General features: G+C 45.3%; 1 protein-coding gene across 1 annotated transcript in view; it reads right to left on the bottom strand.

Moving 5' to 3' along the window:
- Window positions 1-21,774, bottom strand: part of LRP2 (LDL receptor related protein 2) — a 345,085-nt gene that overhangs the window by 219,983 nt on the left and 103,328 nt on the right. The window contains exons 2-4 of the mRNA XM_073646998.1: window positions 7,103-7,210; window positions 2,445-2,561; window positions 1,919-2,035 (exon numbers count right to left, since the gene is read on the bottom strand). Of these exons, the coding sequence (XP_073503099.1) occupies window positions 1,919-2,035; window positions 2,445-2,561; window positions 7,103-7,210 (342 nt within the window). The remainder of the gene's footprint in view (window positions 1-1,918; window positions 2,036-2,444; window positions 2,562-7,102; window positions 7,211-21,774) is intronic.

Genomic DNA, 21,774 nt, shown 5'->3' with positions numbered 1-21,774 from the left:
GGAGATTATCACAGAACGTCCGCAGCTCCTTCACCTGAGCTTCCAGACCTAAGGTCTTTCTGCGGAGATCACCATTTTCATTACGGGTGTCCTGCAGAGTGGTCTCAACCACTTGGCGTATGTGCTCTGCATCCACCTTATCATCCTCTAGTTTTCCTTTAACCCTGAGGAGATCCTCATAATCTCTCTTGATTTGTTGCAGTTCCCTATTGAGCTTTTCACCATATTCCTTCTTGGAGTCACATAGCTCCCGGTTGAACTGTTCGCGCAGTCGTTTTAGGTTTTGGTCACATCCGGAAACTTCAACCTGCAGCGCCTCTTTTAAGGCAGACAGCTCTCTATCCCTCTGGTGTAGTCCCTCATCCAGCTTTTGCTTCACCTGTATCAGCTCTACGTGTACCAGGGAGAACCTATTTTTCAACTCGCACAGCTCATCTTCAAACTCCGCTTTGTCAAGCCCCAACTGAAAAACCTCCTCTTTATTTCTCTGGAACTTTTCCTTCCAATTGTTGACTTCCTTGCTGTTTTCCTCCAGTTCTCGTTGCAAGTTCCTCACAACCTGGTTTATTTTCTGCCGTTCAGACTCCAGGCCCAGCTGGTCTGAGGACACGATCTCCAGGTTTCCATATAGTTGCTGCACGTCACTCTGACCCTGCTGGCTGATAGGCTCCAGCTCTTGGTCACGACTGGCCACCTCCTCTTTCAGGGCTGCCAGATCCTTCTGACTCAGTACTGTACCGGAGGTTGCTACTGGCAACGTCACCTCCTCTTCTTCTAAAAGAGGATCCAAACTCGGAATAAAGGCACACAGCCTTGCATTTTCTTTATTTGCCCTTTCAGCAAAATCTACAGAAGCAACCTGTTTGTGGCCCTTACGCCGTCGACGACGAGAGGGGGACTCTCTCCCCTCGTCTAGCCCCTCCTGACTGACCTCTCTTTCAACTTTCATAGTGTCACCATCAGCTACGGGGTCTGCGTCACTCCCTATGGTGTCGTGGACCAACAAGTCACCTCCCACCTTGACGTCACCCCCTTTTACTGGAGCTACTTCATTATCAACGGTCACATTGTCATTTTTAGGAGGTACCAACCCACCACCAATAATTCCTTTTGATTTTCTATCCTCCACGCTGTTTTGAACAACCGCCCCTTTTTAGACTCCGCCCCCTTTTCAACAACCACACCGGCAGGGGAATTTTTCCAAGAAAAATCAACAATAGTCTTAGGACTCAGTTCACAACAGCTCTTACCACCTCCCCGGGCACTCTGGGACAACAAGGGCGCCCCCGGAGAGTTCAAGGAATGGTCCGCTGCCGCCTCTCTGTAACGGGCCAACAGCTCCTGCCCTTCCTGCACCACGTCTTGTCGTTTCTTCCATAACTGCTGTTGTTTCTCAAATGCCTGCTGCAAGTCCTGTTGTTGTTTCTCCAATGCCTGCTGCAAGTCCTGTTGCTGTTTGCATGGATTTATACAGTGTGACCTAGTTGTCAAGCACTTTCCAAGTGATGCTAAAATCGCCTGGAAAGCGCTTGTCAATCTGCATGCGGAAACGCATGTGAATCCGCATGTGGATCCGCATGTATTCTGCAGGAAAAACGCATGTACAATCTGCATGCGTTTTTTCTGCCAGGGAGATGCAGAAATGCTGCAGAAATTTTCTGCTTCATTTCTGCATCGTGGGCACATAGCCTTATTTAATGAACTTTAATGAAATTTTTCCTCCATGTACTTTTCCTCTAGCTCTATTTTAATCCTTAATAAAAAATTATATTTTATAATGAATATTTTGAGTGTTTATTCACTTTTTTTCTGAGTAGGATTTATTGATTATATAGTGAATATTCATATATGTTACATAAGTTATTTGGTGTTATTATATGCAAAAGATTTGATTACTTAGTGTCAAAATCAGACTTACGGCAGTTGCGTTCATCGGATCCATCTGTGCAGTCCTTCATTCGGTCACATTTATAAGCCCCTGGGATACACTGACCACCACCGCATGTGAACTGCTGGGCAGAGCAAGTCCTCCCGGCTGAAAAATACACCAATTAATTGCACGTTGTTCTGTATAAAGCATTTATCATCCTCAAAGTAAAAGTTTGTTATGATACAATAAAAATGGAGAAAATGATCATGTATGTAAAATGCTAATGTATGCGACATTTCGCTAATTAGATCACATTCGTCATTATAAATATTTGTCATTAGTCGATGGGGGATGGGCACTGTGATAAATCTCATACATAGAATAGGATTTGTCCATAGGGATCCATGTACACGTATGGATTTATGTTCTGCATTTAAATGGCAGTGACATTTGTAGAGTATGGATAATGGCTAAATATCTTATTATACATGCATAAAACTGACCTCCAAATAAGACGTATGGTAAAAAAAATCTGTCGAAAAATAAATCGTCAGATATTATTTGAGAAACTTACGGCAGTGCTGTTCATCAGAGCCGTCAATACAGTCTTCTTCATCATCACAGACCCAGGATCGAACAATGCATTCGCCGTCCCCACACCGAAACTGGCTCGCTGTACACGACCGTGGAGCTGATATAATAGGGAAGAATCTTATTAGTAATTAGGTCACCCCCTTAAAAGGATGTTATATCCCTACATTGCAGCATTCGATATCACCGCTGCCCACTGTAATTCATCTCTGTCTAAAAAGTTAACATACAATGCTAACGGTCACTTTATGACCTCGATGTGTCACATAAGTGATTTTGACTTCTAAAAGCATAAAAGGCTATTCTTCATTCATGTCATTTAGCATCACTTGTACGAAGGGCAAAATGGGCAGGTGCCCAGAGACCTCCAATACCAAGAGACATTCACCTCCCAGTCTCCTGCAACACTTCTCAATCATATCAGCACATGGAAATAAGGATATGTCGGCTTTGTGCAACTATGAGATTGTATAGAGCCGTAATGTCACAATCTGCCTGAGGGCTATGGACTAATAGGGCATGGTCTCTGCTACAATACACAGACACCCTATACTACCCCGCTTCCGTTATCCTCAGTTATTCTAAGGGCTTGCGCAGACAACCATATTATCAGTCCGAGTGTGATCCGACAAAACATCGGATTGCACTCAGACCAATGATGGTCTATGGGCTCGTGCACATGTCCGATTTTTTCCTCGGACAGAGTCTGTTGGAGGAAAAATCACAGCATGCCTGAGTTTGATCTGATATTCAGATCACACTTGGCAATGCAAGTCAATGAGTGCGTGGGAAACATCGGACTGCACTCGGATGACATCTGAGTGCAGTCCGATTTCCACGCACTGACAGAATGGAGAAGACGGAGAAATGTTTTTCTCCAACTTCTCATCATCTGAGAGAATCGGATCACACTGTGATTATACTATGTTCACACTCTGATAAGAGTTTGATCAGAGTGTAATTTGCATAATCGACCCCAACCTCTCGGATGAGAGAATATACGCTTTTCTGCACCTGCCCTAATGTATGGAGCTGTGCTTTCCTGCCTGTGCACTGTGGACGCAGGGGGAGCAGAAAACAGTCAGGAAAGCACTCCTACACACAGACAGAAAAGGGAACCCTGTTCAAGAACAATATATGGGCTCTTTGCAGCCCAAGAGCTGCTAAAAATGCAAAATTGCAAAAATGCATCTGCTTTGGAGGTAGAAATGGCACCCCCTTACCCAGGGCCGGCTCCAGGTTTTTCTGGGCCCCGGGCGAAAGAGTCTCAGTGGGCCCCTTTAACACATACCACGATTCATAATGCAGAGATACAGCGGAGAAATAAATATATATATATATATATATATATATATATATATATAGTACAATGCAAAGATTTCACTTCTTACATTACATGAGTGATATCTATTGTAAATTCCACAATAGCTCAGAAACCGGTGAATCGCTCCACACAGAATACTGGCCCCCATATAAGGCTCCATACGGAATACTGGCCCCCATATAACGCTTCATACAGGATACTGGCCCCCATATAGCGCTTCATACAGGATACTGGCCCCCATATAACGCTCCACACAGAATACTGGCCCCCATATAACGCTCCATACAGGATACTGGCCCCCATATAACGCTCCACACAGAATACTGGCCCCCATATAAGGCTCCATACGGAATACTGGCCCCCATATAACGCTTCATACGGAATACTGGCCCCCATATAAGGCTCCATACGGAATACTGGCCTCCATATAAGGCTCCATATGGAATACTGGCCCCCATATAAGGCTCCATACAGAATACTGGCCCCCATATAACGCTCCATACAGGATACTGGTCCCCTTATAAAGCTCCATACAGGATACTGGCCCCCATATAACGCTCCATACAGGATACTGGTCACCTTATAAAACTCCATACAGGATACTGGCCCCCATATAACGCTCCATACAGGATACCGGTCCCCTTATAACGCTCCATACAGGATACCGGTCCCCTTATAACTCTCCATACAGGATACTGGCCCCCATATAATGCTGCATGCAGGCTGTTACCCCCCACATAATGCCCCATACAGGCTGTCCCCCCCTTATAATGCTCCATGCAGGCTGTTACCCCCCACATAATGCCCCATACAGGCCCCCCCCTTTTAATGCTCCATGCAGGCTGTTACCCCCCACATAATGCCCCATACAGGCCCCCCCCTTTTAATGCTCCATGCAGGCTGTTACCCCCCATATAATGCCCCATACAGGCTGCCCCCCCTTATAATGCTCCATGCAGGCTGTTCCCCCCCACATAATGCACTATGCAGGCTGCCCCCCCTTTATAATGCCCCATGCAGGATGTCCCCCCCTTTATAATGCCCCATGCAGGATGTCACCCCCCTTCTCTTTATAATGCCCCATGCAGGCTGCCCCCCCCCTTTATAATGCCCCATGCAGGATGTGTCCCCCCCCCTTTATAATGCCCCATGCATGATGTCCCCCCCCTTCTCTTTATAATGCCCCATGCAGGCTGTCCCCCCCCCCTCTATATAATGCCCCATGCAGGATGTCCCCCCCCCCTTTATAATGCCCCATGCAGGATGCCCCCCCCCTCTCTTTATAATGCCCCATGCAGGCTGTCACCCCTCCTCTTTATAATGCCCCATGCAGGATGTCACCCCCCCTCTCTTTATAATGCCCCATGCAGGATGTCACCCCTCCTCTTTATAATGCCCCATGCAGGCTGTCACCCCTCCTCTTTATAATGCCCCATGCAGGCTGTCACCCATCCTCTTTATAATGCCCCATGCAGGATGCCCCCCCCCCTTCTCTTTATAATGCCCCATGCAGGATGCCCCCCTTCTCTTTATAATGCCCCATGCAGGATGTCCCCCCCTTCTCTTTATACTGCCCTATGCAGGATGTCCTCCCCCCTTTATAATGCCCCATGCAGGATGCCCCCCCCCTCTCTTTATAATGCCCCATGCAGGCTGTCACCCCTCCTCTTTATAATGCCCCATGCAGGATGTCACCCCCCCTCTCTTTATAATGCCCCATGCAGGATGTCACCCCTCCTCTTTATAATGCCCCATGCAGGATGTCACCCCTCCTCTTTATAATGCCCCATGCAGGATGTCACCCCTCCTCTTTATAATGCCCCATGCAGGCTGTCACCCCTCCTCTTTATAATGCCCCATGCAGGATGCCCCCCCCTTCTCTTTATAATGCCCCATGCAGGATGTCCCCCCCTTCTCTTTATACTGCCCCATGCAGGATGTCCCCCCCTTCTCTTTATACTGCCCCATGCAGGATGTCCCCCCCTTCTCTTTATAATGCCCCATGCAGGATGTCCCCCCCCCTTCTCTTTATACTGCCCCATGCAGGATGTCCCCCCCTTCTCTTTATAATGCCCCATGCAGGATGTCCCCCCCTTCTCTTTATACTGCCCCATGCAGGATGTCCCCCCCTTCTCTTTATACTGCCCCATGCAGGGTGTCCCCCCCCTTCTCTTTATACTGCCCCATGCCTCCATACATTAAAAAAAAAAAAATCAAATACTCACCTCCCTTCTCCTCACCTGCTACCTGCTACCTGCTGCCTGCTGCCTGCTGCCCGCCGCTCGCTGCTCGGGTCCGGACTCCAGCGTCTCCGGCGTTGTCCCGCTCAGCGCTCCCTGTGACGGCTCAGGGGAGGGCGCGGTGAAAATACGTCACCGCGCCCTCTGACCTGAGACGTCACAGGGAGCGCAGAGCAGGAAGACACCGGATCTGCGGAGGCATGGGGAGAGGTAAGTATCCGGCTGCCGGGGCCCTGAGCAAGCGGCGGAGAAGGGAGGGCGCTGACACCGCTCTCCTCCGCCCATAGCCCAGCGGGGTGCGCGACCGCCAGTGGGCCCCTCTGCCTGCTCAGGGCCCCGGCATTTGCCCGGGTGCTGACGCCGGCCCTGCCCTTACCTCTGGGGCTCTTGGGCTGCCGCACAGGTTGCACAATGATATGCCCGCCCCTGTTCCTACGGATAGGCCATAAATACATAAGTCCTGAACAATCCCTTTATCTGTTTATGCAAACATGTTGTCAAAGTGCTGCTTTAAGCAAAGGAATGATACACCCTTGGTTAGTATAACAGTAAAACAACTACATTTATGTTTTTGTGGCTTTCTGTCGCACCACTACTGCCAAGGGAGTGTGAACTTGGCCTGACACTGCCGCTTGTTTGTTCATTACAAGAATCTGCTCATTGTAAAGTACTAAGCAACTGTGAAAGCATGCCTTTGAAGGTATTAGAAATCAGCTCTGACATCCGGAATCTGTTCCCTGACCTTGCTCCATTATATATTTCCACTTTACAAAGTTTCTTTTTGACTTGCATAAGTACCATATATACAAAGTACCAGTAATTCTTTGACAAATGCAACTTTACTTAAAATCTCCCCTGAATTCAAAGAACCACTGGTAGAAATAAATCTATAGAAAGTTCTATTCTTCTGTCATTTCTTTTTAGCTCTCTCATCTGCAGAACTGGTCAACAAACTTTCCCCAGCCCCGGCATGGCAAATTTGCAGATGCAAGGGACATAACTAAGCAGATTTTACATTTTGGGGGGTCTGAGAAAGTAAGGTGGCAATAATCTTTCCAACCAGCAGATTACACTTACGACAGCCAAATTCATCGGAGTTGTCAGGGCAATCTGCAGATCCATCACACCTCCAGCTTAATGGAATACAGCGGCCACTGGAACACCGAAAATCACTTGACGTACATCCTAGAAGACAAAAGCATAAAATAGTCACCTTCAAAAATATCTCTATTTCTGTAGCAAAATGTATTAATATTGTAGAGATATTAAAACCGACGTTATTTTGCACTCTATTTGCTGTATAATTGATGTAATCTATTACTCCCTGATTATCAGACATGTCACGTTGGAGAAAAGCTGATTGTGATGTTCCTTAAAGGGAATCTGTCATTAGGATCAACCCCTTTAAGCCGTCTATATGGGGACATGTAGGTCATAGGAAGCGGAATAAAATGATACCTTGATATCTGTGATCCGTTGACTTGTTCCAGAGAAATCCACCTTTTTCTTATATGTAAATGAACTGTTAAGATCTATGGGCGGGACATAGATCTCCCCTAGAATCTGAGCTTGTTTTAAATGAAAGGAGGCGTTATTAGTGTGAGACATGTAATGACTGACAGTCTGCTCTCCTGATCTACATGTCTCACACTTGTAATACCTTCTTTCATAAAAAATAACGTCTGGAGGCAGATTCTCAGGGAGATCTATGTCCGGCCAATAGATCTTAACAGTTCATTTACATATGAAGAAAAATGTAGATTTCTCTGGAATAATAATTATATAACCTACATGCCCAAATACACTGCTCCAAAAAAATAAAGGGAACACTTAAACAACAGAATATAACTCCAAGTAAATCAAAACTTCTGTGAAATCAAACTGTCCACTTAGGAAGCAACACTGATTGACAATCAATTTCACATGCTGTTGTGCAAATGGAATAGACAATAGATGGAAATTATTGGCAATTATCAAGACACACTCAATAAAGGGGTGGTTCTGCAGGTGGGGATCACAGACCACATCTCAGTACCAATGCTTTCTGGCTGATGTTTTGGTCACTTTTGAATGTTGGTTGTGCTTTCACACTCGTGGTAGCATGAGACGGACTCTACAACCCATAGAAGTTGCTCAGGTAGTGCAGCTCATCCAGGATAGCACATCAATGCGAGCTGTGGCAAGAAAGTTTGCTGTGTCTGTCCAGAGGCTGGAGGCGCTACCAGAAGACAGGCCAGTACACCAGGAGACGTGGAGGGGGCCGTAGGAGGACAACAACCCAGCAGCAGGACCGCTACCTCCACCTTTGTGCAAGGAGGAACAGGAGGAGCACTGCCAGAGCCCTGCAAAATGACCTCCAGAAGGCCACAAATGTGCATGTGTCTGCACAAACGGTTAGAAACCGACTCCATGAGGGTGGTATGAGGGCCCGACGTCCACAGATGGGGGTTGTGCTCACAGCCCAACACCATGCAGGACGCTTGGCAGCTGCCACAGAACACCAGGATTGGCAAAGTCGTCACTGGTGCCCTGTGCTCTTCACAGATGAAAGCAGGTTCACACTGAGCACATGTGACAGACATGATAGAGTCTGGAGATGCCGTGGAGAGCGATCTGCTGCCTGCAACATCCTTCAGCATGACCGGTTTGGCAGTGGGTCAGTAATGGTGTGGGGTGGCATTTCTTTGGAGGGCCGCACAGCCCTCCATGTGCTCGCCAGAGGTAGCCTGACTGGCATTAGGTACCAAGATGAGATCCTCAGACCCCTTGTGAGACCATATGCTGGTGCGGTTGGCCCTGGGTTCCTCCTAATGCAGGACAATGCCAGACCACATGTGGCTGGAGTGTGTCAGCAGTTCCTGCAAGATGAAGGCATTGAAGCTATGGACTGGCCCGCCCGTTCCCCAGACCTGAATCCGATTGAGCACATCTGGGACATCATGTCTCGCTCCATCCACCAATGTCACGTTGCACCACAGACTGTCCAGGAGTTGGCGGATGCTTTAGTCAAGGTCTGGGAGGAGATCCCACAGGAGACCATCCGCAACCTCATCAGGAGCATGCCCAGGCGTTGTAGGGAGGTCATACAGGCACGTGGAGGCCACACACAATACTGAGCCTCATTTTGACTTGTTTTAAAGGACATTACATTAAAGTTGGATCAGCCTGTAGTGTGTTTTTTCACTTTAATTTTGGGGGTGACTCCAAATCCAGGCCTCCATTGGTTAATAAATTTGATTTCTATTGATGATTTTTGTGTGATTTTGTAGTCAGCACATTCAACTTTGTACAGAACAAAGTATTCAATGAGAATATTTAATTCATTCAGGTCTAGGATGTGTTATTTGAGTGTTCCCTTTATTTTTTTGAGCAGTGTAATTGGCTTAGGAGAGTTCATCCTCCTGACAGATGCTCTTTAAATGGGTTTTTCAGCATTACATTTCTTTTTTAGCATAAAAATAACAAAACTAGGTGTATTCACTCCCTGCAGATCCAGCAATTCCTCTCCGCCACTGCCCCAGGTCTTTGTTGATAGTCTTGATGTCACCATAGCCTATGGCATATTTGACCATTGCAGCCAATCATTGGGCTTAGTGGTCTCATGTTGTCTACATCTGCAGAGCCACTGAGCCCAATGATTGGCTGTGGCAATCATGTGCACTGTAGTTATGAGCACAGCCTTTCAACAAAAATTGGCAGCAGTGGAGAGGCAGTACTGAGTTATACTAATTTTGTTATTTTACAGTGGGGAAGACATTGCAGGAAAGAAAGTAACTTGCAGCTTATTGATTGAAATCCCTGCTCTGTTAATGCTTAGTGATCCTATTACAAATTTTGTATGCACAGTCATACAGAAGAGACTGTCTATCACTAATTAGGACCGCCTCCTGGACTCCTATTCATAGAAAGGGCAGGAACATTATCCAATAAGCTCCAAGATATATTGAACCTTGTCTTCTGAACTATAACATGCTGCTGGCAGATCCGACAATATGATTAGAGATGAGCGAACCCAAACTTAAAAGTTCGGGGTTCGTAATGGACAGTGAGTGTCCGGTGTTAAACTCTGAACACAGACTTCTCCCGCTAATGCGTTTTACTCTTCAGAGTTCTGGGGTACGTCTGGGAACGAGAGAGAGAGAGATCCAAAGTTCGGGTCTCCATTGTTTTCAATGGGGTTCGGGTTCTGGTCCGAGTACAGTTCTGGTACCCGAAACAAACTTTGGAGTAAAGTTCTGACTTGGTACCTCAACCCCAACTTCCACGGGTCCATTCATCCCTATATATGATCTATGTGTCAAATTGCCTTTAATGGAAAACCTTAAACATCTGTATAATGATCTCTACATTATTATCTTCATTTTCAGTTCTAAGAAACTTTATAAACAGGATACAGAATTATAAAAACAGGTTATATGATAATGGTGTTGAGCCTTGTGGCCCTATAACAGAATAATCTACTGAATGATCATATTATAATATTATTACCCCTACTCAGCTCCAGTACCTTTGGGTGGAGTAAGGTGTGGCGAAGTGTGCAGAACAAATTTATCATAATTACAAAGTAGCATAAATTGGGAAAGACATGTACACTAGCCACTGGTACATTTTTGTGTGTGGCGCATGGCAGGAAGAGCCAAATTCATTAAAGGCACATTTTACTCCAGCGCTCCCTTCATTAAAGGGGTTATCCAGGACTATTTTGTTTTCTTTACTAAGGGCCTAAGAACTAACCTGCTGTGCCCGGCACAGACAGCTCCTATAGGGGATTCAGCGGCTTTCGATTAAGTCATGTCGACAGAGCAGTGGCTTCTCTTCCACTCTGTTCCATTGACAGGCCATGACTGCCAAAGTCATGCTGATTGACAGGTGGCTCTCCGATACCTAACTGCGGGGAGCTGCCTGTCATTCATCATGACATTGACAGTCACACCCTCATGGACAGAGCAAGAAGAAGTTGATGTAGAGCAGCTGAATCAATGGCAGGAGCGGTCTGTGATCACTATGAGTCGATGCCGAGCAGAACAAACAGGCAGTTGCCTCTGTTATGAGCAACTCCCTGCATGTTAGTTATTAGATCCATAGTAAAAAAAAATATAATAGTCTTGGACAACCCCTTTAAGACATGGTATGCAGAACACAGGTCTTAATGAATTGGAGCCCAAGTTTTCCTGTCCTTAGTTAGGAAAATTCACACCAGTCCATTTTAGTATTTGCTATTGGTATCTTTTATAGATTTCACGCCAATTCTCACATGTTGCATTGTTCATCTCCCCATTAAAGGGTATGATTGAACTGATCTTTCCGGTGCCCCCTTTTCACACAATTTTAGGGAGAAAACAATGAGCAAAAAGTGTACTATTGTTTGCCATAGGCCCATATACAAATAATCTCAGATAAAGTGTCTGAAAAATATGAGCGTTCTCCTTTTGGCAAACACCAATTACTGATTTTGTAATCTTTACAATATGTGCAACCACCTGCAAGAACTACAAGTCTTCCAATCTATAGTAATTGATATGGTCAGCAAGCAACAAGCAGTGACAGCAGCAGTGCGTAGCACATATAGCACCGGGTGTGGGGGGCAGTGACCTGTCTGCTCTTGTGATTAGGTTACTTAGGATAGGCCTGCCTTGTCTGATCCTTTGATTATGTCAGTGAGGACAAGGCTGGATCTGCCCAGGGTAATATTATATTATGATGATGATGCACTGCAAAAGAGAGGCAAGAGGCATAGAGCAAATAACCAAAGAAAAATTGGGCGGTGATATGAGGATGTCGTAAAGCTTGCAAAAATTTGTTATCTAACATCTTCTATTCATTCAGTAACCTGATAGCATAAAGTCATGTTGCTTCCATTATCCCATATTAAGCTACAATATGCAAAATACTATTATTCCTGTATTTATTTGATATATTTATAGCATATACTTTTTAGAAGTTTATTTTTGTTTTCTTCATTCATTTTCTGATTGTACAATGTCCCAATTACTTATTTAGATCTGTTCATTTCTCCTTTACAGAACCCATCATATTTTATGGATAAAATGCTATTTTTTTTTAAAGAAAAATAACGGATCCCCAGGGACAGAATTCTAAGTCAATGGGATTCATACGGCTCTGTTAAGAGTTTATTATGTGACAAACGCATCACGGCATCTTCTGCTCCTATGACCGACAGAGAAACTATATTCCTAATGCTAATATAAAACTCATCCTGAATATTAATGTCACTATGAATGACATGAAGCCCTAGTCTTTGGAGTCACTTTGTAGAAAATTTCAAGAAATCATATAAATAGTTATTCCCAAAATAGGATGCTGTGATTGTAATTGATCCTTTCGTCATGGCAGTATTCTGTACATGCATGGCTGCCGGAAAATTCAGATTCCCTAAAATTGCCATGCAGACCTATCAGTATATGCATGCTGTTTTATGACAGCCAGTGTCTGCAATCCAATGACAGCAGCCTGTATTCTAGGGAAGAAGCACAGTTTAAAAATCTTTGCAGTTCTGATGGTTTTTTTTTAGCACTCCTGTGGCTAAAGGTAGTGTTTCTAGTGTTAAAGTGAACCCATCAGAAACGTTAACCCCCCCAACAAACCTTTTGATATGACTGTGTAGCCCTTAAAGTGCTGCTTCAGCAGCAATAAATCATGCTTTGAAGTTCAATTTGGAAGTGCATTGGAGCGTGACGATGCACTTACAGCTCCTTTGTCTCTGTTGTATTACTGATCTAGCTGCACCCCGCCCCTTTGGCTGATTCATAGGTCAGTGGCCAATGTACTAGAGCAAACAACCTTTCAATCAGCCAGGGGAGGGTGCCTTTAGTTCAGGAATATAACGCAGGCTAAGGAGCTGTAAGTGCATCCTCACACCCCAATAAATTTCCAGATTGAACGTCAAAATACGATTTCTCGCTCCTGAATCAGAACTTTGGGGCCATACTTTGATCAACTGGCCTATCTTTTAAAGAGCTACACAATGGTTTGGGTGGGTAAAGCTTTCTTACAGTGTCCCTTTGAGGGATAATCCCAAAAGAATAGAGGAAAAGTATTATCTTGGAGGTCTGAAAGTTGGACCTCATGATCACTAAAAACTGGGGCATAGAGATGAGCAAGTCGATCTGAAATAAATCAAATTTGTTACGAATTTCTTGAAAAATTCAGTTCCTCATGAATCCAAGATTTTATAGAATCGGCCACCGTTTGGCTGGATTCTTTTGAGGACCAGGGATGGTTAAAATAAAAATACACTTTTTACTCGCCTGTCTAGGCCCCCCATCTGATTCTTTATGTGCCTCTGCTGCAACTTCCCAGTCTTCTGCCTGGGTTTTTGGTTCTTACGGTACTGAGGCCCACCCCATGTGAGAGTTCCCCAAGTGATGATCAAATTACATGGTCACATTGACTATAATGACGTGCGTCACCAACGTGATTTTCGATTTGTACTCATTCAAATCTTCAAATCTGACTGCCAATTTTGAGCGAATCTGACCAAAAAAAATTTCAGAAGACTTGTTCACCTCTATTGAGGCCCTATCTACAGCTATCTCCATCAATCCTATAGACATTAAATATAGGGTCTCCCTAAAGTCTGGACACCTAGGAATTCTCATTAACTAGAATTGTAATTAATTTAATTTAATTGACTATAATAGAATTTTGCAAACGCATCAACCTTTGCATCGCAAATGATGGAAATGATATTGAAGAAGGTATGTAATATTCCACTTGAATAAAATGTTAATAAATTTCATTTCTTGAAAATATGTATTTTTGCCCAGACTTTAGGGGCATCAGCATAACTAATCAATGCTTCATTCAAATGACCCAGGAAGGGATCAGTGGAAGTCCCAGAAGTGGAATTTTCACCAATCATTAGCACTTTAGCATCAGTATTTAGCACTGTTGTCTTGCCGCACCAGGATCCTGCATTAAATCTGAACAGACATTTGTATAGTCTCCCTGTGTTTGCAAGGGTTTCCTCTGACTATACTGCACTCTGTAAACATACTGAGACTATTGTGTGGCTACGGATAGCATGCATGCCAGATAGGAAATTGGGGCAGTGAGTGATAGCTGCATGTATACATTGTTGCATGTATACATTGTTGCAAAATATGTTTGTGCTACATAAGCAATCGGAATAAATTAATAAAATTATCCTCTAGAATTCAAGAAAGTGTTACAGAATTTATAGTACTTATTACTGCTGTAACTATATTTAATCAGACATCGTTCAGAATCAAGTGAATTTAGTTTAATATACAAATCATATATATATATATGCTTCAACTTAATTTGTGCAGCAATTAGAAGTCACTGAATAGGAAGCTGAAGCATGTCAGTGTTATATAATGACTCTGCATGTAGGCGCTAAAAGCTCATTTCTCCATGTAATTCAAGTATCTGATTGTCTAGCAGTGACATCCTGATTTATAATGTATGTTGCAAGTGGTCAGAAATTTCATTTGGGCTAATGGTGGTACAGGGTGGTACAGAAATATGTGTACACCCAAATACCTTCTATGGAATAATGTATGGTGGAGCTTGGTGGTGCAGGTCTGGGGTTGGTGGTGCAGGGTTCTTATCAAACCACCTTTACAGCACAACAGCCTCCCTAGCAGAAAACACTTTCAAGGAATGTACAAATGCAGCCTGGAATCCCTGAGCTCTATCAGCGAGTCAAGCCGGACAAGATTAGAGGCTTTCTTAAGCCTGTCGATAAAAAAATATGTATACTGATAAGTGTTTAATTAAAGTGAACTTAGCACTTTGAAAGAGCTGAAAACATATCTAACATAGGAATCAAAGAAATGTAATAGAAAAATGGAAAAACACTAAATATATAAAAAAAAGATATTATGTAATATCTTATCAACCTGTGACTTATGTTTAGATAAAAAAAAATATAATTTACATTTATGTAAGATAAAAATAAAACAGACAGATAAATAGACAAATATGATCGAAAGATAGATGATAGATAGATACAAACAAGAGAATAGAGCAGTCTCTAAGTGCTACGTTTTATGAAAACATTGAATGTGTGAAATTTGTACTGCTTACAGCTATATAGAATATACTTAGAAAATTAACATACTTAGTGCACAAATTGGCCAATTTATGAGAGACCACTAGCCATGACAAGGTGTACCTTTCTTTGATGGGACCCTAACCTGATATTTATCAAACATGCCTCTCTCAGGCTAAAAGCTTACAAATATAAAGGGAACCTTTAATTCCTCTTTTACAGTATTCTTCCCAACCCCCTCTGCATAACCCAAAAAAATATCTTTTGTATTCCCTCCATACAGCTCGGTCTGGTCCGACGTTGCTGGTCTTGCTTCTGCCCCTGCTCTCTCGTCACAATCGCCATCCTCCTGCCTGCTTCATGTGGATGACGCGTCCTACGTCATCCATGCAGTGGCCCCAGTCTCGCTCCTGCGCAGGCACACTTCTCTCTGCCCTGTTGAGGTCAGAGCAGAGTACGCCAATGCACAAGCACCGGGAGACGCCAAAGAGCGCTGATGACCCGGAAGTAAAGTTGGCGCATGCGCATTACAGTACTTTGCTCTGCCCTCGGCAGGGCAGAGTGAAGTCCGCCCGAGCAGGAGCGCGATTGAGGGACGCTGTTTAGATGACATAGGATGCATCATGCACATGAAGCAATCAAAATGACGGCAATTTCGAAGACAGAATTTGGCGTCGAAGCAAGACCAGCAATGCCCATCGGACCGGACCGTGCAGTATATGGAGATTATAAAATATATTTTTAGGCTATGTAGAGGGGGTTGTAGACTGTAATGCAGCATACTAGAATACTGTAAAAAAGGATTTAAAGGTGGGGGCCGTCGTTTATATCGCGAAAACCTGGTGACAGGTAGAGCAGATAGGATCCAGCACTAATTAAAAATTGTCATGGCTGATGGGCTCACATGAACTGACCAATTTGTGTGCTAAGTACCTTCGTTTTATAATAAGTCCATTAAAAAAAAAAACATATTTAGATGTGCAGTGGGGAAAATAAGTATTTGAGTTTAAGTTTTCCCACCTACAAAGAATGGAGAGATCTGTAATTTTTATCGTAGGTACAATTCACCTGTGAGATACAGACTCTAAAAAAAATTCCAGAAAATCACATTGTATGATTTTTACATAATTAATTTGCCTTTTATTGCATAAAATAAGTATTTGATACAAAAAAAAACAGAACTTAATATTTGATACAGAAACCTTTGTTTGCAATTATAGATTTCAGACGTTCCCTGTAGTAGTTGACCAAGTTTGCACACACTGTAGCAGGGATTTTGTCCCACTCCTCCATACAGATCTTCTCCAGATCATTCAGGTTTTGGGGCTGTCGCTGGGCAGCATTGAGTTTCAGCTCCCTCCAAAGATTTTATTGGGTTCAGGTCCGGCGACTAGCTAGGCCACACCAGAACCATGAAATGCTTCTTACGGAACCACTCCTTAGCCGCCCTGGCTGTGTGTTTCAGGTAATAGTCATGCTGGAAGATCCATCCACGACCCATCTTCAATTCCCTTACTGAGGGAAGGAGGTTATTGGCCAAAATCTTGCAATACATGACCCCATCCATCTTCCCTTCAATACGGTGCAGTCAGTCATTTTGTCCCCTTTGCAGAAAAGCACCAGCAAAGTAGGATGTATCCACCACCATGCATCACGTTTGGGACGATGTTCTTGGGGTTGTACTCATCCTTCTTCTTCCTCCAAACATGGAGAGTGGAGTTGATATCAAAAAGTTCTATTTTGGTCTCATCTGATGACATGACCTTCTCTCATGCCTCCTCTGAATCATCCAGATCATAGAATCATAGAATCATAGAATCATAGAATGGTAGAGTTGGAAGGGACCTCCTGGGTCATCTGGTCCAACCCCCTGCTCAAAGCAGGATTCACTAGATCATCTCAGACAGATGTCTGTCCAGCCTCTGTTTGAAGACGTCCATTGAAGGGGAACTAACCACCTCTCGTGGCAGCCTGTTCCACTCATTAATCACCCTAACTGTCAAAAAATTTTTTCTAATATCTAATCTGTGTCTCCTCCCATTTAGTTTCATCCCATTGCTTCTAGTCTTTCCTTGTGCAAATGAGAATAAAGATGATCCTTCTACAATGTGACAGCCCTTGACATATTTGTAGACAGCTATTAAGTCTCCTCTCAGTCTTCTTTTTTGCAAGCTAAACATTCCCAAATCCTGCAACCGTTCCTCATAGGACATGGTTTGCAGACCAGTCACCATTCTGGTCGCTCTTCTCTGAACTTGCTCCAGTTTGTCTATGTCTTTTTTAAAATGTGGTGCCCAAAATTGTACACAGTATTCCAGATGAGGTCTGACCAAAGAGGAGTAAAGACCGATAATGACTTCACGTGATCTAGACTGTATGCTTCTGTTAATACATCCCAGAATTGTATTTGCCTTTTTTGCTGCTGCATCACACTGTTGACTCATGTTCAGTCTATGATCTATTAGTATACCTAAGTCTTTTTCACATGTACTGTTGCTTAGCTCTATTCCTCCCATTCTGTATATGCTTTTTTTATTTTTATTGCCCAGATGTAGTACTTTGCATTTTTCCCTGTTAAAAACCATTCTGTTGGTTGCTGCCCACTGCTCCAGTTTATTTAGGTCTTTTTGAATCCTCTCTCTATCTTCTCTAGTATTAGCTATCCCTCCTAGCTTTGTGTCATCAGCAAATTTAATCAGTTTACCCTCAATTCCTTCATCTAAATCATTGATAAAGATGTTGAACAATACAGGTCCCAGGACGGAGCCCTGTGGTACCCCACTTGAGACATTCATCCAGCTGGATGTGAAGCCATTTACAACCACCCTTTGAGTCCGATCACTAAGCCAGTTATGAATCCACCTAACAGTTGCCTGGTCCATTGCATACTTGGTCATTTTTTCAATAAGGATGTTGTGAGATACTTTGTCAAATGCTTTCCTGAAGTCAAGATATACTATATCTACAGCATTTCCCTGATCCACCCAGTCAGTGATTCTGTCATAGAAGGAAATTAAGTTAGTCTGACATGACTTGTTAGTTACAAACCCATGCTGACTCTGGTTAATCACTTCATTCTTATCCATATACTTATGACGCGCCCCCTGGGCCATGTTGTTAGGGATACCCGGAGCCGGATCAGATGGGGGTTGTAGTCTCCGAGTGGCTGTGACCCGGTCCGTGCCCAGGGTGTCAAACTCAGTGTGCGGCAGTCCTTATAGATGTTATTAGTGTCGACTACGCCACCCGTTGATTTGCGGTCAAAAGGCCGCCGCTGCAAGATGTTCCGCTGAGGCTGGTGGTGTGTGTGCAGCTGCGGTAGTATAACCCCCAACGGGAGGGGTATAGCCTCAGGGGGTCAGCCGTGGAGGATGGTGGTTGTGAAGGTGCAGCAAGGAGACTCAGAGGCATAAAATGCAGTTCCAGGGTTTTACTTACTGGTGTTGCTCGGGTCACTGTGTACAGCAGTGACCACCCAAGCCGTGCTGCGTCCACCAGGTCCTGGACTCTGTCAACTCCCAGGCAACTCCGGAGTGTAGTCCTGAGCTCCCTTTCTGACTTGTCCTCCTCTCCGGCCTTCCCCACCAGGGATCCACCTAAGTCCGGCTCCCTCGGGCCTCTTGTTGGTAAACCCTTGTCTCTGGGTTCCCTGACCCTATTCTTGGTTTGCCTTCCGGGTGGATTTAGTGGGTGGTCGTGGCAGATCCTGCCCACGACCTCCGGTCTCTGGCTAAGGATTAGGGCCCTCCACCAGCTTGGGATCCGGTACCCTTGTGCCAACTCTTCACCCTCTGATCTAATTTTGGGTTCTTGGAGTTCCCTCTTCTCCCCCTCTGGGTCCTTCTTTCTCCTCTCTCTCTCTCTCTCTTGGCCTTGGAGCTGGCTGAGCTGCTCTGCTTCTCTGACTCAACTCTGACAGACTGACCCTGATCTAAGATGGTTCCCACCTTATATACACCCTCTATGTGTGAGCTCAGGTGACCAGCACCCAATGAGCTCCTAGCACTACCCAGACTGCTCCCCCTATCTGCCCCTACACTACTGGGATGTTCCACCCCCCTCCCACTCCAGCCAGGAACAGACACTGTCGTACCTGCACATAAACTGGTGGGAGTACCGTCGGTCTGTTCCTCGGAAATGGGATGTATGTAGTGTATGCAGCTAACTGAGCTCAGTTCCACACTCCATCCTTACCCGGGAGTGGAATATCACACCTCTGGGTTGAGGTGCAATACCCCTGTAGCAGCCGAATCCTCAGGGTGCTACATTCCCCCCTGGTAAATCACAGCACGTCCTCGGGCTGTAAAATAACAAAACATCCAAAAACATACAATTTTTTTTCATAAGCATCATAAACATATAAAACAATATATATATATCATAAAACTTTTCATATAAAACTCCTCATTAGAAACATTCTTGTTCCTCCGGCAACGGTGCAACTTGTGACCGGGTAAAGTGCGACAGTCTCTCTTGGAAGAAAACAGTTTCCTAAAAAACCGGTAGGGGGCGCTTTAGGAAGCGCAACTATATACAAGGGAATTATGGCCGCTCTCAGTTAGTGTTGAGCCACCCCCGTAGTGTTCGAGTTCGGTTCGGTTCGTCGAACACCCGTGTGTTCGCCGAACAGTTCGTCGAACTGTTCGTCGAACACCTTCGAACACCGTTAAAACCAATGGCAGGCAAACAAAAACACATAGAAACACATAGAAAACACCTTCAAAGGTGTCCAAAAGCTGACAAACTGCTCAGAAGACACAACTAACACATGGAAAAGTGACAAGTACATATAGTCATGCGAAAAGAAAAGAGGTGGAGGAGTAAAAGGAGGGGGAGACACAGATATAGGCATGTCATGCCCTTCTAAAATCCAAAAAGTGAGAAGCCGAGACGGCCAGTCCGCTCCTGCCCGTGCCACCTCCGTGTCGCCGGGTTTGTGCCAGAGCCGCGGTGAACCCTGACGGCCAGCCCCCCTCTCCCAATACTGGTGCCTGTCCGCTGGTGGGTCGAGAGAGCCCCCCTGTGGTGGAGGCAGCTCTAAGCTTTTTAATTTAAATTGTCCCTCTAATTTGAATGAATACACTTTAAATCCATTTACAAGGATCTATTGGAGGGCAAGTCTCATGCCAGCAGCCGCGTAATTCCAGCTCCAGTAGCGTCCACTAAAGCTGCTGCAGTTAAAAAGCTTTTATAAAGATCGAGCTCGGCTGTCCACCGCAAGGCATCCTAGTGCCAGTCCCAGCCCCTATGCCTTGGGGTGCCTCCTGATGCTCTTCACTAAGTATCCCGTGGTCCCGAAGCATTTCCTTTGAAAAAATTAAGTGTCCAAACTACAGGTGGTGTAGCTTGCTTAACAGCCGGGATAATCCGCTGACTAGCAGACACTGCTACTAGGCACAAAGTATTTCCTGGGCTAGATGCAGTTAAAAATTTGTAAGTAGATACTCTCGTTGGATGCTGAGAAAGCATTCCATAGAGTCTCCTGGCACGCCATATATGATTCTCTTAAAAAGCTTGGGGTAGGGGTCTAGGGGACCCTTTTATAGCCAAAATCACGGCCCTGTATCACAATACGTCACCTAGGCTGAAGATAAATGGAACTGTAGCACCGAGGGCTCGGTTGCTACAGACGTATTGCACCTCACCCAGAGGTGTGATATCTCACTCTCAGATAAGGATGGAGTGTGGATCAGGACCCGACACCTGCATGCATTACACCACATTGCCGTGGGGCAGGGCGACCAATATGCCCCTGAGATGGGCACGACAGTCCCTGTCCCTGGCTGGAGTGGGGGGAGGGAACACTGAGGAAGGGGAACCCTGCAGTGCAGGAGCAGGGAGGAAGCAGTTCCTGGGTGCATTGAGAAGGGAGTATAAAAGGTGGGCACCATCTTAGTTCAGTGCAGAGAAGTCTGAGCAGAAGTGGCAGGGAGCAGGGGCTCTGCATGAGCTCTGCTCCGGAGGCGGGCCTAGTAACAGAGGCCCAGGCCTGCAAGAGGGAGAAGGAAGGAAGAGGAGCGGAGAAGGCTCCAGGAACGAGGAATGAAGGGATCCCAGGGGTGCGGACGGGCGAGTCGCCACCGCACGCCCGAATCCACCTGCATGGAGGGGTCAGGCCAAAGGGGGAGACCAGTCCCCGAACTAGTGGAGGCAGGAAACGACCCTCAGCTAGAAACCGGAGGCTCTGACATTTTATGTGGCGCAGCCCCTTGCTCCACCCGCTAGGAAGGCACCACATAGGGTCAGGGAAACTGGCGCCAAGTTTACCAAGAGGAGGCCCGAGGCAGCCGGACAGAAGTGTTGGTAAGAAAGGCCAGACAAAGGACACACAAAGGGGGTCCTGTGAAGCGCTCCAAAGTTATCTGGGAGTTGTCTGAGCCCCTCACCTGGTGAGCACAGTACGACGTGGGCAGCCGTTACCTGCAGACGTGGTCTGGATAATAAGAACTGTGAGTAAAGGCCCTGAACTGCATCACTGACTCCGTGTCGTTACTGCTGCTGCCCTGCACCATCACCCCCATCCTCCGCATACACTGCCCTGAGGCTATACTCCTCCCGTGGGGAGTTATGCTACGCTCTGCTGCACCCACAACACCAGCCTTAGCGGTCTGCCCTGTAGCGGCGGTTCACTCTGACCGCAATCCACGGGTGGCGTGGTCGGACATTTAAACATCAAAACCACATAAATAGTTCCGCCACTGGTTTGACCGCC

The sequence above is a fragment of the Phyllobates terribilis genome, unplaced genomic scaffold (assembly GCF_046119375.1).
Source record: "Phyllobates terribilis strain yellow unplaced genomic scaffold, ASM4611937v1 Scaffold_9__5_contigs__length_417890890, whole genome shotgun sequence".
NCBI lineage: Eukaryota > Metazoa > Chordata > Amphibia > Anura > Dendrobatidae > Phyllobates > Phyllobates terribilis.
This window is presented reverse-complemented; position numbering and strand designations above follow the sequence as displayed.